At 33.7% G+C, this 12,802-nt stretch overlaps 4 protein-coding genes across 14 annotated transcripts in view; 3 read left to right on the top strand and 1 right to left on the bottom strand.

Moving 5' to 3' along the window:
- Positions 1 to 118: 118 nt before the first annotated feature.
- Tsen2 (tRNA splicing endonuclease subunit 2) lies at positions 119 to 2,202 on the top strand. The gene is made up of 4 exons (XM_003705765.3): positions 119 to 670; positions 815 to 1,652; positions 1,724 to 1,884; positions 1,966 to 2,202. The coding sequence occupies exons 1-4, from the start codon at positions 503 to 505 to the stop codon at positions 2,128 to 2,130; spliced, it is 1,332 nt and encodes a 443-aa protein (XP_003705813.2). The 5' UTR covers positions 119 to 502; the 3' UTR covers positions 2,131 to 2,202.
- LOC100879157 (COX assembly mitochondrial protein homolog) lies at positions 2,127 to 3,130 on the bottom strand. The gene is made up of 3 exons (XM_003705756.3): positions 2,991 to 3,130; positions 2,612 to 2,716; positions 2,127 to 2,533 (listed from the first exon to the last, which is right to left on the bottom strand). The coding sequence occupies exons 1-3, from the start codon at positions 3,046 to 3,048 to the stop codon at positions 2,322 to 2,324; spliced, it is 375 nt and encodes a 124-aa protein (XP_003705804.1). The 5' UTR covers positions 3,049 to 3,130; the 3' UTR covers positions 2,127 to 2,321.
- A 39-nt stretch (positions 3,131 to 3,169) lies between these two features.
- On the top strand, positions 3,170 to 4,903 carry Rpn11 (regulatory particle non-ATPase 11). Of its 2 annotated transcripts, none has more exons than XM_003705764.3 (6): positions 3,170 to 3,311; positions 3,483 to 3,594; positions 3,678 to 3,827; positions 3,938 to 4,201; positions 4,274 to 4,540; positions 4,621 to 4,903. In XM_003705764.3, exons 2-6 carry the CDS (start codon positions 3,502 to 3,504, stop codon positions 4,780 to 4,782), a joined length of 936 nt encoding a protein of 311 aa, XP_003705812.1. In that variant the 5' UTR covers positions 3,170 to 3,311; positions 3,483 to 3,501; the 3' UTR covers positions 4,783 to 4,903. The 2 variants fall into 2 exon arrangements, with proteins under 2 accessions (XP_003705812.1, XP_076387452.1); XM_076531337.1 differs by having other exon boundaries at positions 3,204 to 3,222.
- A 135-nt stretch (positions 4,904 to 5,038) lies between these two features.
- Positions 5,039 to 12,802, top strand: part of LOC100879044 (uncharacterized) — a 69,092-nt gene continuing 61,328 nt past the window's right edge. For all 10 annotated transcript variants that reach the window (XM_076531327.1, XM_076531326.1, XM_076531330.1 and 7 more), the window contains exons 1-2: positions 5,039 to 7,066; positions 7,148 to 7,705. The gene's annotated coding sequence lies outside the window, so the exon portion shown is untranslated. The remainder of the gene's footprint in view (positions 7,067 to 7,147; positions 7,706 to 12,802) is intronic.

Raw genomic sequence — 12,802 nt, 5'->3', positions numbered from 1 at the left:
TTTCCTTGATTATACATTATCAAGTACTAAAAGATTATCATTATCAACTACTAAAAGATTAAAATATAACATTTATAAAAAGTAATGCATGTTATACAAATTTTAAACTTTGTATTTCGATAATTCACATTATATTAATGTGGTTCTGCAGTAGTGTTGAGTATGTGCGCGCGCGTGATATAATGATGCTGACAGGCTACACTATCTCCATTTCAACACGTTTCACCTTCTACAATAACCTTAAAGACAAAGTTTATTCTCGTGAAATGTATAAAAAAATAATATCGTACTTGTATATTTATAAACTGTATTACATTAATATAATATGGAAATAAAAGTTGTGGTAATTATGTACGAAAATGAACGATGTATATAAACACATAAACCTTAAACACATTTGTAAACATAAAAATTTTAAGCTTGATATAAAATTCAATATCAAATTATATTGCACTTGATTATAACTTAATCACGGTGATTCGAAATTATTAAAAATTATAAAATGAATGTACGAGAACCAAAGAAAAAACGGCGTGTCAAACTGAAAGAACAACCGCCTTTTCCAATTATAATAGGTAATAAAGATGCATGGACAACTTATACTGCTCAGCTTACAGAATTAGGATCATGTATAATCGACCCTAATGAAATTGTCGCAATACATTCCATGGTAATTATTCTTTATAATAACATGTAAAAATTAAAATTTATAATAATAATTCCTTTCTGATTAAATTTGAATGATAACTGTTTTTATTTATGCTACACAACATATACTTTTAGTTGTACTTTATGTGATTTGTAATTTGCTCAGGGTTTCTTTGGTAAAGGTTCACTGTCTCGTGGTTTTCCTTCATTTGGAAAACCAAGGTATGGAGCACCTCCTGTTGTAAGAAATAGACAATGGGTTCGGAGGGAAGAATGGTTAAAACAATTTAATGAATTAAGTATGGTACCTAACAATAGTAAACAGACAAACTTAGAAGAATATGAATTTATTCATTTGGAAAATGAGGATAAACACAATGATAAATCTTTAAATATTTCAAGGAAAGAAAATACACCAGATATAATTGAATTAGATACAAATGATTCTCCTGAAAAAAATGAAGAAACTAGTAAAGAAATTGATAAAAAGGCAGAAACAAGTCATACAGAGCTTGATTCCGTAAAAGATGATTCATTGAATATTATAAGTGAAAATATGACTGAAGAATGTATTGATAACAATGATGAATGCATAGAAGATGAAGGGAAAGAAGGACCTTTTTGTTTTGAAGATTTTAATTTTAAAAAGGATGATATGTATTTTATTAATGATGATGTAAACATTCAAAATGAACTACTTGTTCTCCCAGATAGTGATTCAGAGACAGAAAATTATTTAAAAGAAATAGAACCTAAGATTAAACAAGAAAGTTTTCCAGTGCAAGAAACTTTGCATCTCACATTTGAAGAAACGTTTTTTCTCTTGTATGGCTTAGGCTGTTTAAATTTAATAGACTTTGATGGTAATTTATTAGATGTTGATAGTGCTTGGCATTTTTTTTGTAAAGCAGACAAAAATTTTGTGCCAAAATATGTTGTATATCATTATTTTCGAAGTAAAGGGTGGGTAGTGAAACCAGGACTCAAATATGGTGGAGACTTTTGTTAGTATTATATTCTTTTTGTGATCATTTTCATTTAGTGATGCCACTATAAATAGCTTTTAACATTCCAGTGTTGTATAAACAAGGACCACCATTTTACCATGCATCCTACATTGTGTTAGTGGATGTTATAGATGGTGATACATTACTTAGAAATGAAAATAAGATTATGCATAAATTAACGTGGAGTAATCTATTAGGATTAGAAAGATTATCAGAGACTGCTGCCAAGGTAATTTATACAAGTAATTTAGCATTAACTGAATTATGTATATTTAAAAAAATTTAATTTTGTTGTACATTATAAATTTAGGAAATACTATTTGCACAAGTTTTATGGCCATCTTCAGCTATAGAAACATCTAACTCATTTAATGTGGATATATTGTCAGAATTTTCTGTAAGAGAAGTACTATGGAGGAGATTGAATCCCAAACATAATAGAGATGCAGAAGAAGAAGATGATGATTCATATTAATTTTGTGCTAAGTAATTTATTACATTTACAAATAAGTGTCTGTACATTAATAAATATTACATTTTTATATTATCATATTCTTTATTATTTTATTTTATCCAAAGTTATCATTTTTTATTAAAGAAAATCTGGTACTACAAATATGCATATTTACATTTTTGCATTTAATAAATGCACAATTTACCTTTAACTTATGATGTTGATACAGCTCTTGTTCTTTTTGATTTTACCGGTATACCAGTTCTTCTATATTCACTTCTTTCTTGTAGATATTCTTGCGTACACTCTTCTTTAAATGCTGGATCATTAAACCATGTTTCTAAACATGATTTTAATGCAGTATTTACATCTCTGCATTTGAATACCATTAAAAAACTAGAATTTTTACAACAGGTATTAAACTCTGTAAATTAAATGACAAGTGTATTTTATATTGAAAGTACCACCATACTAGCATGTAAATAAATATTACTGAATCTACCTTGAACTTCTTTCACACATTTTTCTTCTCTTGCTTTATCTCTCATTTTTTGTGGTATAAGAACATCTTTTTCAACTTTTCTTAAAAAAGTGTCATTAGGGTCACCTATAAAACCAATTCATATCAAATTACTGATATCATCACATTATTTGATATAATAACAATGATATTTTAAAATGTTAAATACTGTAATTTATAAACAAAAACGTTACTTTATCAACAACATATCAGTTTTAGTATAGTTTACTCTGAAAAGTATACCATAGAAAAATACGAACATAACTCGAATTTACCAAAAACTGATTAAAAGTATCTGTATTACTGCATGATTAACTGTATGTTTTTAATAAGTTGCTGATTACAGCAAATTGAAGCTTACCTACGCCGTGTGGCCCGGCTCTTGAATTTCGTAGAACTGATCGTTTTACTTCAGTCATTTTCACTATACTGTGAAATTCATCGTTCAAAATATTATAAATGCTTACAGAAAATACCAAGTGGTGGGAAACTTACTGAAGTTAGCTGCGTTGCGCGAATAAATGATCAGAGAGCGAATGATAATCGCTCCAATAGGCCGCGCTCGTGAGTGTGCACATTTGATAGTTGTCAGTGTATGTATTCCCGTACAAAAAAGTATTTACTTTGTACAACGAATGACTGATAAATTATAGTATATCTTATTAGTAGTTCAGTTTAATAAGTAAGTAAATAAATAAATAAGCCTTGTATGAATTGTAATAACACTACACTTTCCTATGTGTTTTGCATGAAATTAACCTAATCAGAAATTGTCACTTGTGATTAAATTATGAGAGTCAATAATTAGAATGTCTTATATTTCGAAATCATAATTATTTTCATGATTGTGAAGAGAGAAGAAATAAGCAAATATGGACCGATTATTGAGATTAGGAGGTACTATGCCAGGCCTCAGTCAAGGACCTCCTCCCTCGGATGCTCCAGTTGTTGATACTGCAGAACAGGTATAATTTATTATATGTGACGTGTGAATGTGTTTATTATATCTTTGCCTTATGTTCATTAATAAATTTCTTGCTGTTATTAGGTATACATATCATCACTAGCACTTTTGAAAATGCTTAAACATGGACGTGCTGGTGTACCTATGGAAGTGATGGGTCTGATGCTTGGAGAATTTGTTGATGATTACACTGTTCGTGTTATTGATGTGTTTGCTATGCCTCAAACTGGAACAGTAAGCATGAAAATTTTTCATTGCATCATCTTTGTTTTATTTGACTTCATTAATTATTGCTGTTGTACTGTCTTAATATTGATTTGCTACTGTTATTCATATTTTCTTAGGGAGTTAGCGTAGAAGCAGTTGATCCAGTATTTCAAGCAAAAATGTTAGATATGCTTAAACAAACTGGTCGGCCAGAAATGGTAGTAGGATGGTATCACTCTCATCCAGGTTTTGGTTGTTGGCTTTCTGGTGTAGATATTAATACACAACAGTCATTTGAAGCTCTTAGTGAAAGGGCAGTGGCTGTTGTAATTGATCCTATACAATCAGTAAAAGGAAAAGTTGTTATTGATGCATTTAGATTAATTAATCCAAACATGATGGTAAAGAAATAATTTCTTAAATAAACTTAAGTTATTAAGAAATAAGATAAGATAAATATATATAAATTACAGGTTCTAGGACAAGAACCACGTCAGACTACATCCAATTTAGGTCATCTACAAAAGCCATCTGTTCAAGCATTAATTCATGGTTTAAATCGTCATTATTATAGCATTAGTATTAACTACCGTAAAAATGAATTAGAGCAAAAAATGCTATTAAATTTACACAAAAAGACATGGATGGACGGTCTCACACTTGCAGAATACTCTGAACACAGTAGACTCAATGAAAATATTGTATCTGAAATGCTTGAGCTTGCCAAGAATTATAACAAGGTATAGTATTGAATGTTAACTATTTTTTCAAGTTAGGATTATAAATCAGATATACCTAATCTCGGAATTTGCACTTTTAGGCATTGGAAGACGAGGAAAAAATGACGCCCCAACAATTAGCCATAAAAAATGTGGGCAAACAAGATCCAAAACGGCATTTAGAGGAAAAAGTGGACACGCTTATGGCCACAAACATTGTTCAGTGTCTGGGAGCAATGCTCGATACAGTTGTATTCAAATAACTATTTCTTAAAACGTCATTTGCAATATATTATTGGAAGAAATATACTACATCTTTTTAAAATACGTGCGTCTGTAATCTGTACCCAAGAAAGTACATATAATACACAATTTTTTTACTGACACATTTGTATTATTCAAATGAAGAGTCAAAACATTCTGAAGTTACACTGTGATATAATTTAATGTTTATTACAGTAAATTAAGCTAATAAAATCAATATTAATTGTTTACAAAAAATGGAATATGTGGCGCCATCTCTTCAACAAACAGGGTGAACTACACGTATTTAAAACTCAAGGTTCATTAGTTCTTATTTTCTACCGCTAGATGTCTAAGTATTCAACTTTAGAGCGAGAATCTTAAACTTATTCGACACCTAGCGGTGAAAGGTAGGAACTAATGAAATACGTGTTTCAAATACGCGTAGTTCACCCTGTTCGCCGGAGAGATGGCGCCACTCGTTCAATTTGTAAAAAACCCAATTAAAATATATTTAATTGATTAATATGCTATATATTTATTGTATATTGATTTTATTCTGTTTGTAATATATCAAAAATTTGCTTATTTCGATAAAAATATTTTCATTTCGGTAATTTTGTCGCTCGAACAAAGTACAAGATGGCGTTAAGTGTATTCTCCTCGAAGCGCGTAGTTGCACAAAAATAAAAAATAATACAACAGCAGCATTTCTATTCTTAAAGGTTTCTATTTATACCAAAATTAGTTCTTTAGTTAATGCATCGATGGAGGTCAAATTTTTTCGTTCAAACTCCTTTTTCATGAAAAACAAAACGATCGAACATCGTTATTGTGTCGCGAACAATCGTGTTTCATGTATACGAAGCGTCATTGTCAAGCATAAAGAAAACTGGAACACGTTTATAAAGGGTTCGAAGTCGAGTAACCTGGTTTTATGTTAGCACTAGCAGCTAGCGAAACGTTTTCAATTTCAGAGCGATATTTCTTATTATTATAGAGCGCGTGCAGGAAATAGGTAGACAATCGGTCATTAAGAGCGTAATCGCTGCCTTTGCAATCCACTTTCGAATTGAATCGTACGGTTCAATTATTAATTTCGTTTCTGTATTCAAATGTCAAGGTGAAAGTAATGTGCTTTGTCAACTGTACAATTCTAGATTGACTCGACGTCTTCAAATTTTATCGAATCTTTAATTAGCATTTATACAAGGATTATTTACATGTATTTTGAAATATGTAGTATTTTAAGATTCTTAAATTGTAATAGGGCTATTGAAGCAATAAATCTCTATATTTTCAAGCTTCCAAATTTTCAAATTCACAAGTGCACAATTTTCTGAACGTCCAAATTCTCAAATTCACAAATTTCCCAGACTTCAACCCCTACATAGACAAATCTCTAAATCACCAAATTTCCAAACATTCAAAATGCTGCATCAAAAATTTCTAAACATTAAAATTCCTAGACTGATTTGCCTAACCAGAGTTATACACTATCAACTTCTACACCTAACCGTAAAAGAAGGAGATAGTAGACCTTCATTTTCTGAGCGCTCAGTTATGGCGAACCCTCTCTCGGTCCAAATCAACGGAGCTTCACGAACATCAACTATTACACAAACGATTGAACCGTAATAGAAGCAGAAGTTACTGGAATTCTATTATTTGAACATCCAATTATGGCGAACCTGTGGTTACTGTAATAAAAATAATCGAACCATGATAAAAGTTAGCTATGTAGTTAGCAGTAAACTATGATGGAGTTGTATTATCTGAACATCCAGTTATGACAAACTGTTATCTCTCAATCGGTTCAAATAGACGGAGCTTTATGAATATCTGTAATGAAAATGATCAAACCCTGATAGAAGTTAGCTATGTCTTTAGCAGTGAACTATGATGGAGTTATATTATTCAAGCACTCAGTTATGACGAACTGTGTTATCTTTCAATTGGTTCACATAGATGAAGCTTTACGAACATCTGTAATGAAAATGATCAAACCACGACAGAAGTTAGCTATGTATTTAGTAGTGAACTATGATGTAGTTATATTATCCGCACACTCAGTTATGACAAACTGTGTCATCTTTCAATCGGTTCACATAGATGAAGCTTTACGAACATCTGTAATGAAAATGATCAAACCACGACAGAAGTTAGCTATGTATTTAGTAGTGAACTATGATGAAGTTATATTATCCAAACATTCAGTTATGATGAACTATGTCATGTTTCAATCGGTTCACCTAAACGAAACTTGACGAATATCTGTAACGAAAGTGATCAACCATAATAGAAGTTAGTAGTGAACTCTGAATGATTCTATTAAGTGAGCACCCATAATTGTAACAAATCAATATAAACGTACTTTTGGTCCAGAAAGAGGCTGTATATCCGTGTCCATGCAAGATCGCAGGAAGTCACGCATATCAAAGCAGCTATCAGTCAGTAAGAGGAACGAGGAACGAGGCGACGTGTCTAAGGAGGGGGAGGCTTTCGAGTAAGCAGCGCGAGGGTAGGGGCTAGGCGTATAGCAAACGGCGTCGGTGGTGGTGGCTGTCGAGAGCCGGGCGAAAGGGAAAATGGTCGGGCGAACACTTTTTTTCTCCCCCATTTAGAGCCAGGTTTTTTGACACGGCGGTCGTTCGATCGACTTGCATTTGTCTCCGAGCATTCCGTCGACAAAGGTACACGCGAACACGCGCTTTGCCACACCGGTCGAGCCATACACCTCGCGATGATGCATCACGTTCGTTTGCATCTCACCTAACTCACCTCGTGCACTTCAGTGATTCTTTTCCGAGAACTCTCCAAACCGATTGTATCCGCTTCACGTTGTGATTATCGACGACCAGTGCACGCGACAAGAAGGAAGAAGCCGCGTGGCCCCAGGTGTTTTGAAATGAAACATTGGATCGGACTCTAAGAAGCTGCAAGGTGAGCGTGATTCAAGTGCGATCGAAAGGAGGTCCCGACATGGGAAAACCGTGAGTCTATGGGAACGAATCAAGGATTTTTTGAGGGACGATGCACCTTCGTAGATAACGTTCCACTTTACGTACTTTGTTACGCTACCCAACGCCTACGCCGTCCTTAACACCTTTGCCACCTGCGACTTTCCATGGGCCACTGCAGTCACACGCGACCCCCTCACTACTCCAAACATACACGTACTCCAAAATTTATACTATGCTCATTCTATCATTCTATCATTCTATCTTCTGACATTTTCTGCAAATCTTCTGATCAATCATTTTTACCAGCTCCGTCACTGAAAGCTTTGTTTCATAGAATAAATCTATTCTCATCTGTTTAAGTTCGTTTGTACAAATCTATTCAAAGGTTAGCAAGGTTCTCAATCGGTCCTTCGGTGACGAAACGAGCGTGTTTTCCTGGGAACGAAAACTCGGCGGGAAAACTCGTTTCCCCTGAAAAAAAAAGCATCTGGAATCGGCGGTGGTCGGTTCCGTGATCGGTAGAACCGGCTGTAGTTGCAGAATATTAGCCGACCGACCGCGGAATTAACTGACCGTTGCCTGTATAACTCCGGTAGTCGACTTTCTCGCGTGCAAACTTCTAGATGTTCCCCCGCGCTTTCTTACGTAAAAACCCGCCGCTTGCCAGAGCGGACCGTGCCGAAATGATCGTGGCCCGGCTAGCCCGCAGCACCGTGCAGCTCGTCACGGACCCTTAAATCGAACAACAACGCTGAAAATTGCCGGCGAGATCAGCGTACCGTTCAGCTACGTGCTTTTCTTAAATTATTCTTTCTGGAGGCTTGTACGGTTCACTTTTCTTGCGATCGTTTTCTTTCTTGTACATTGGAAAGCGAATGGGGAGTTTGGTTGTTAGATTACAATATGGTTTGTATTTTTGGGGAGGATGAGAATGAGAGAATTTGGGTGGAGATGAGGATAGTGGAGAAGATGAGAAGGGGTGGGAGAATGGTTAGGTTAGTGGTGGAGGTCTTGTGTAAATTGGGGATGTTAGGATAGTGGAGGTAGTTGGATTATCAAGGTCTTCTTGTTTAGAAATTAGGGATAGGATAATTGTGATTGTTAGGTGATCAAGGTCTTCTTGTCCAGAAACTGGGGATGTGAGGATAGGTACGTGGGAAGGTAGAAATATAGGATTCTAGACATGTAGCTAGCTAGGGTTCTGGATGGAGGGCTATGGATCAAACGATGTGGAGGTAGAGGGATGTAGGTGTTTAGGGACTTAAGGATCCAAAGATAGAAAGATAGAAGTCAAGGAATATAGGGATGTAAAGACGTAGAGTACTAATGATATAGAAATCTAGAGTGATAGAGATCTAGGACCATAGAAGTCAATATAAGAGTGTAGGAATTTTGAGATATAGGAAGATAGCAATCTTGAGATACAATCTCAATGAGATGTGTATCGAGATATAGAAATATAAGGGTTGAAAGCTATGAGGTTATAGCAATCTATGGACGTAGAAGACTAGAGATACCAAAATTTAAAAATAGGAGACCAGAGCTATATAAAAATATAGAAATTTAACAATTTAGCAATATATATTTCCTAATACAGTATGTCAGTGTACCAATGAGCTAGAAGTAGAATAGTGAAGTATTTAAACAACGGACCAATAACATACCACACCACTCCAACACTAGAAACATCAAAGTGTCAAAACAGTAAACCATCTATTAAAATAAACGCCCAGTAAAATAATATTGCATTCCCTAAAAATTGCATTACCCAAATATATCTAGCAATTATACCACCTAACATCGATACCATCTTCGCCAACATATTTACATTCCCCTTACGAAAGAAGTATTTCATTTTACAATTGAAGTTTCGTGCTCTAAAACTGAATTATTTTATTAGTTTTCTATTATTAGCTGGAATGATACTTTCAACATTTTCAACGATACGGAATATGCTTCACGATCGCGGCCTCAAACCGATGCAGTTAGCGCAGTTCTAGTGCAGTTGCATATAGCGCCTAGGAGAATTTACTTTCGATCGCTCGCGTGCACGATCGTGGAAAGGAATCGGCTCGGAAACTGTTCTCTCGTGAACGTTTTTAGTTGGCGAACGTAATAGGTTACGAACGAATTAATGGCTCTCCTTTTTCTACGGCTCTCCTACAATCGCCTTCATTTATATTACATTCTAAGCATTTAATACTCCTACTGATACTGACGCATGTTCTGTTAATTTCATAAAGGTAATTATCAAAAAATTAACGAGTGTGGTTCTTTGTAAAGAAGTGGATACGGTAGCAATGAATGTAGGAGCAGAAAATTGTGGGAGCGTGATTGAAACGAGGGACGCAACGTGTGCGTCAGTAGGAGTGAAAGTGAGGTTAACTTCATGGAGATTATTACCGTTCTTTATCTTTCACTCGATCGAATATAAAATCATTGTAATTATGGCTGCCGTAGACACCTTATTAGGAGGAAATTGTAAAACTGTTTATCTAATGTTAACTGTTTAGATGTTTACATTCTTATTTAGCTTCTTATTTTTTAGTCTGAAAAAATTTGTCATAATTCTTCTAAAAACATAAAAATGTATGAATCTGTATAGAAACAAAATAAAATAGTGTAACTATAAAAAGAGTATATTATAAGAATATATAAAGCAAATATAAAATACCACATAGTAGTAAAAGAAAATATCTTTCAACTTTTAGAAAATCATTTCAATAAATTTCTCTTAAAAATCAATTTACTTCAACGATAAGCAAATGCTTGTTGTACTTCCAATTTAATAAAAGAAGAACTGTATAATACAGCGAAATTGTAACATTACAAAAATGAAAAGAATTGTTAGCACAAAAAATAATTTCTAATTATTTTTTAATAATTTTTAATTATTTTTTAATAATTTTTAATTATTTCTTGTGTTAAAAAAATACATAATGCATAGCATTGTTTTAGAGGAGGGTAGATGCGAGGCCGAGAAACGGGTTTGGGCGAAGAAAATGGGCGCGGAAAAGTTGAATGGATGATGCAAAAGTTGAATGAATCGTAATGCAACGCGAACGAGTCTAACGGTATTTCGAGTACGGTCGTCGATCCATGGCTGATCTTGATCTTCCTCCTCTCCTTCTTGATCTTCGCGTTGAAGAGGAAGGAGGATCGAAAGAGCTCACGATCATCACGACTCACCGTGTACTTGAGACGACCTCGTTAGATCACCGTTTGTCAAATCCTGATCATCTGGGAACCGGTTTCACCTTTGTTGTCGATTTTCGTGATGACACCGTCTCTTTAAAATATGTTATACAATGTCTCTGTAACATAAGATTATATTTTCCTAACAAAATATATATCTACTTAAAATAATTTATGTCTCTTTATGAAAAGAATCATGTCTTTTTATGAAATTCTTCTTTTAAATACACTATGTCTCTTTATAATAAGACACACCATGTCTGTGTAACATAAGATTATGTTTTCTTAAAATAAAATACGTCATATCTTTTTAAAATAATGTATAATGTCTCTTAATAAAAAGATACAATTTTTCTTTCAAATATACTTCATTTATAATAAAATACACAATGTTTCATCGAGGACCTAGAAATATAAGAACAATGGTGAGAAAACGTGTGGCGACCATATTTGTTGGGACGTAGATTATTATATTTACCAGGATAAATTTTAGCATAGTTTGACGGAGTTAATTCTCCAATTTTCAAACCTTACTCAAGCTTGAACATTTTCAAATTTAAAATAAAAAAATTTGCAAACTTACAAACATGAAAATTTGAAAGATTACATAAATGCAAGAATTAATCAACGTAATTTTCCCCAAAAAAGTAGATCGTGATGTAAAATCAGCCACGATAAACGTGTACCAAAAAAATGAGATTGGAACATCGTTTTTGCACAGTCGCGTTATCCAGTTATGCAATTATTTTTAGCGACATTTTCGCAAACCGGTATCGAGCAGAAATTTAAGATATATCTTGACAGATTCAGGTTTCGGAGGGTGGGGTATGGGGATTTTGAATCCTCTCGAAGCACCATGAAACGAACCTTGGCCTCCTTTCGAACCCGTTGCTTCTGAAGACGGTGCCAATTAAAGAGCATAAAACAAACAACGATATATACTTATCTTGTATTACGAAATCGATGCTCAAAGGATGAAATTCTATTTTCTATGCGACACCGTCAGTTCCTGTTATTTTTAATGGAACAAATACGTGGCGGTTCTGCCGCAACAACGGGAGATAAAAATAAGGTTCGATCGATCTTTTTGATGTAGGAACAAAGAGGGTAATCGCGTATTCATCCTTGATGGCGTAAAAATAACCCTCGAGCAAGACAGAACGATGCGGTGTAACTTAATAATATCGAGGGCAATTTATAACCGGCGTATTATGGGAGAAATGATATGGAAGGGACAACGAAAGGGTCAAATATTTCGATGATTAAATGTCCTAGTTTGATCGCCATTTTATTTTCTGACGCTACTGTTATTACTGCATTCTTGTGTAATGTTGGAGGAATAAAGGTTAAGGGTTTTAACCTTTTAGTTTCTATAAAAACATCGATGTTCTGTTTACTGTTTTACTATTGTAGCAATTAACCGGAGTTATTGAAATGTGAAAAGGTATTGCAAAATGGAGGTTAGGTTTACAAGCTACGCAAGAAACAGAGATTCCTGTTTCTTCTAATATTAATTAAATGCGAATCAGTATATTTGTTGGTACTAAATTTTCTTTAATTTTAACAGTTGAATAAATTTAAATTTTTGAGGACCTGCTTTATTGTTCTGTTACTAAAATTTATTGCTTTGTTTCTTATTTTATAACCAAGAACTTCTTCAAGGTTTGGTACGTTGTACAACTATGAAATTTAATTAAAAATTATTATATTCAATTGAAAATATTGAAAGAAGCTGTTAGAACACATTATTTATCTTTTATAATAGCATTTTTTATTGTGCACCCTCAACCTAAGATTTTGCAATATTTTCTTTTAAACAGAAAATCCTTGTTCTCTTATTATAATGTATTACTAAGTACATTATGATGAGTTCTCATAAATT

The sequence above is a fragment of the Megachile rotundata genome, chromosome 4, assembly GCF_050947335.1.
Source record: "Megachile rotundata isolate GNS110a chromosome 4, iyMegRotu1, whole genome shotgun sequence".
Taxonomy (NCBI): Eukaryota; Metazoa; Arthropoda; class Insecta; order Hymenoptera; family Megachilidae; genus Megachile; species Megachile rotundata.
This window is presented reverse-complemented; position numbering and strand designations above follow the sequence as displayed.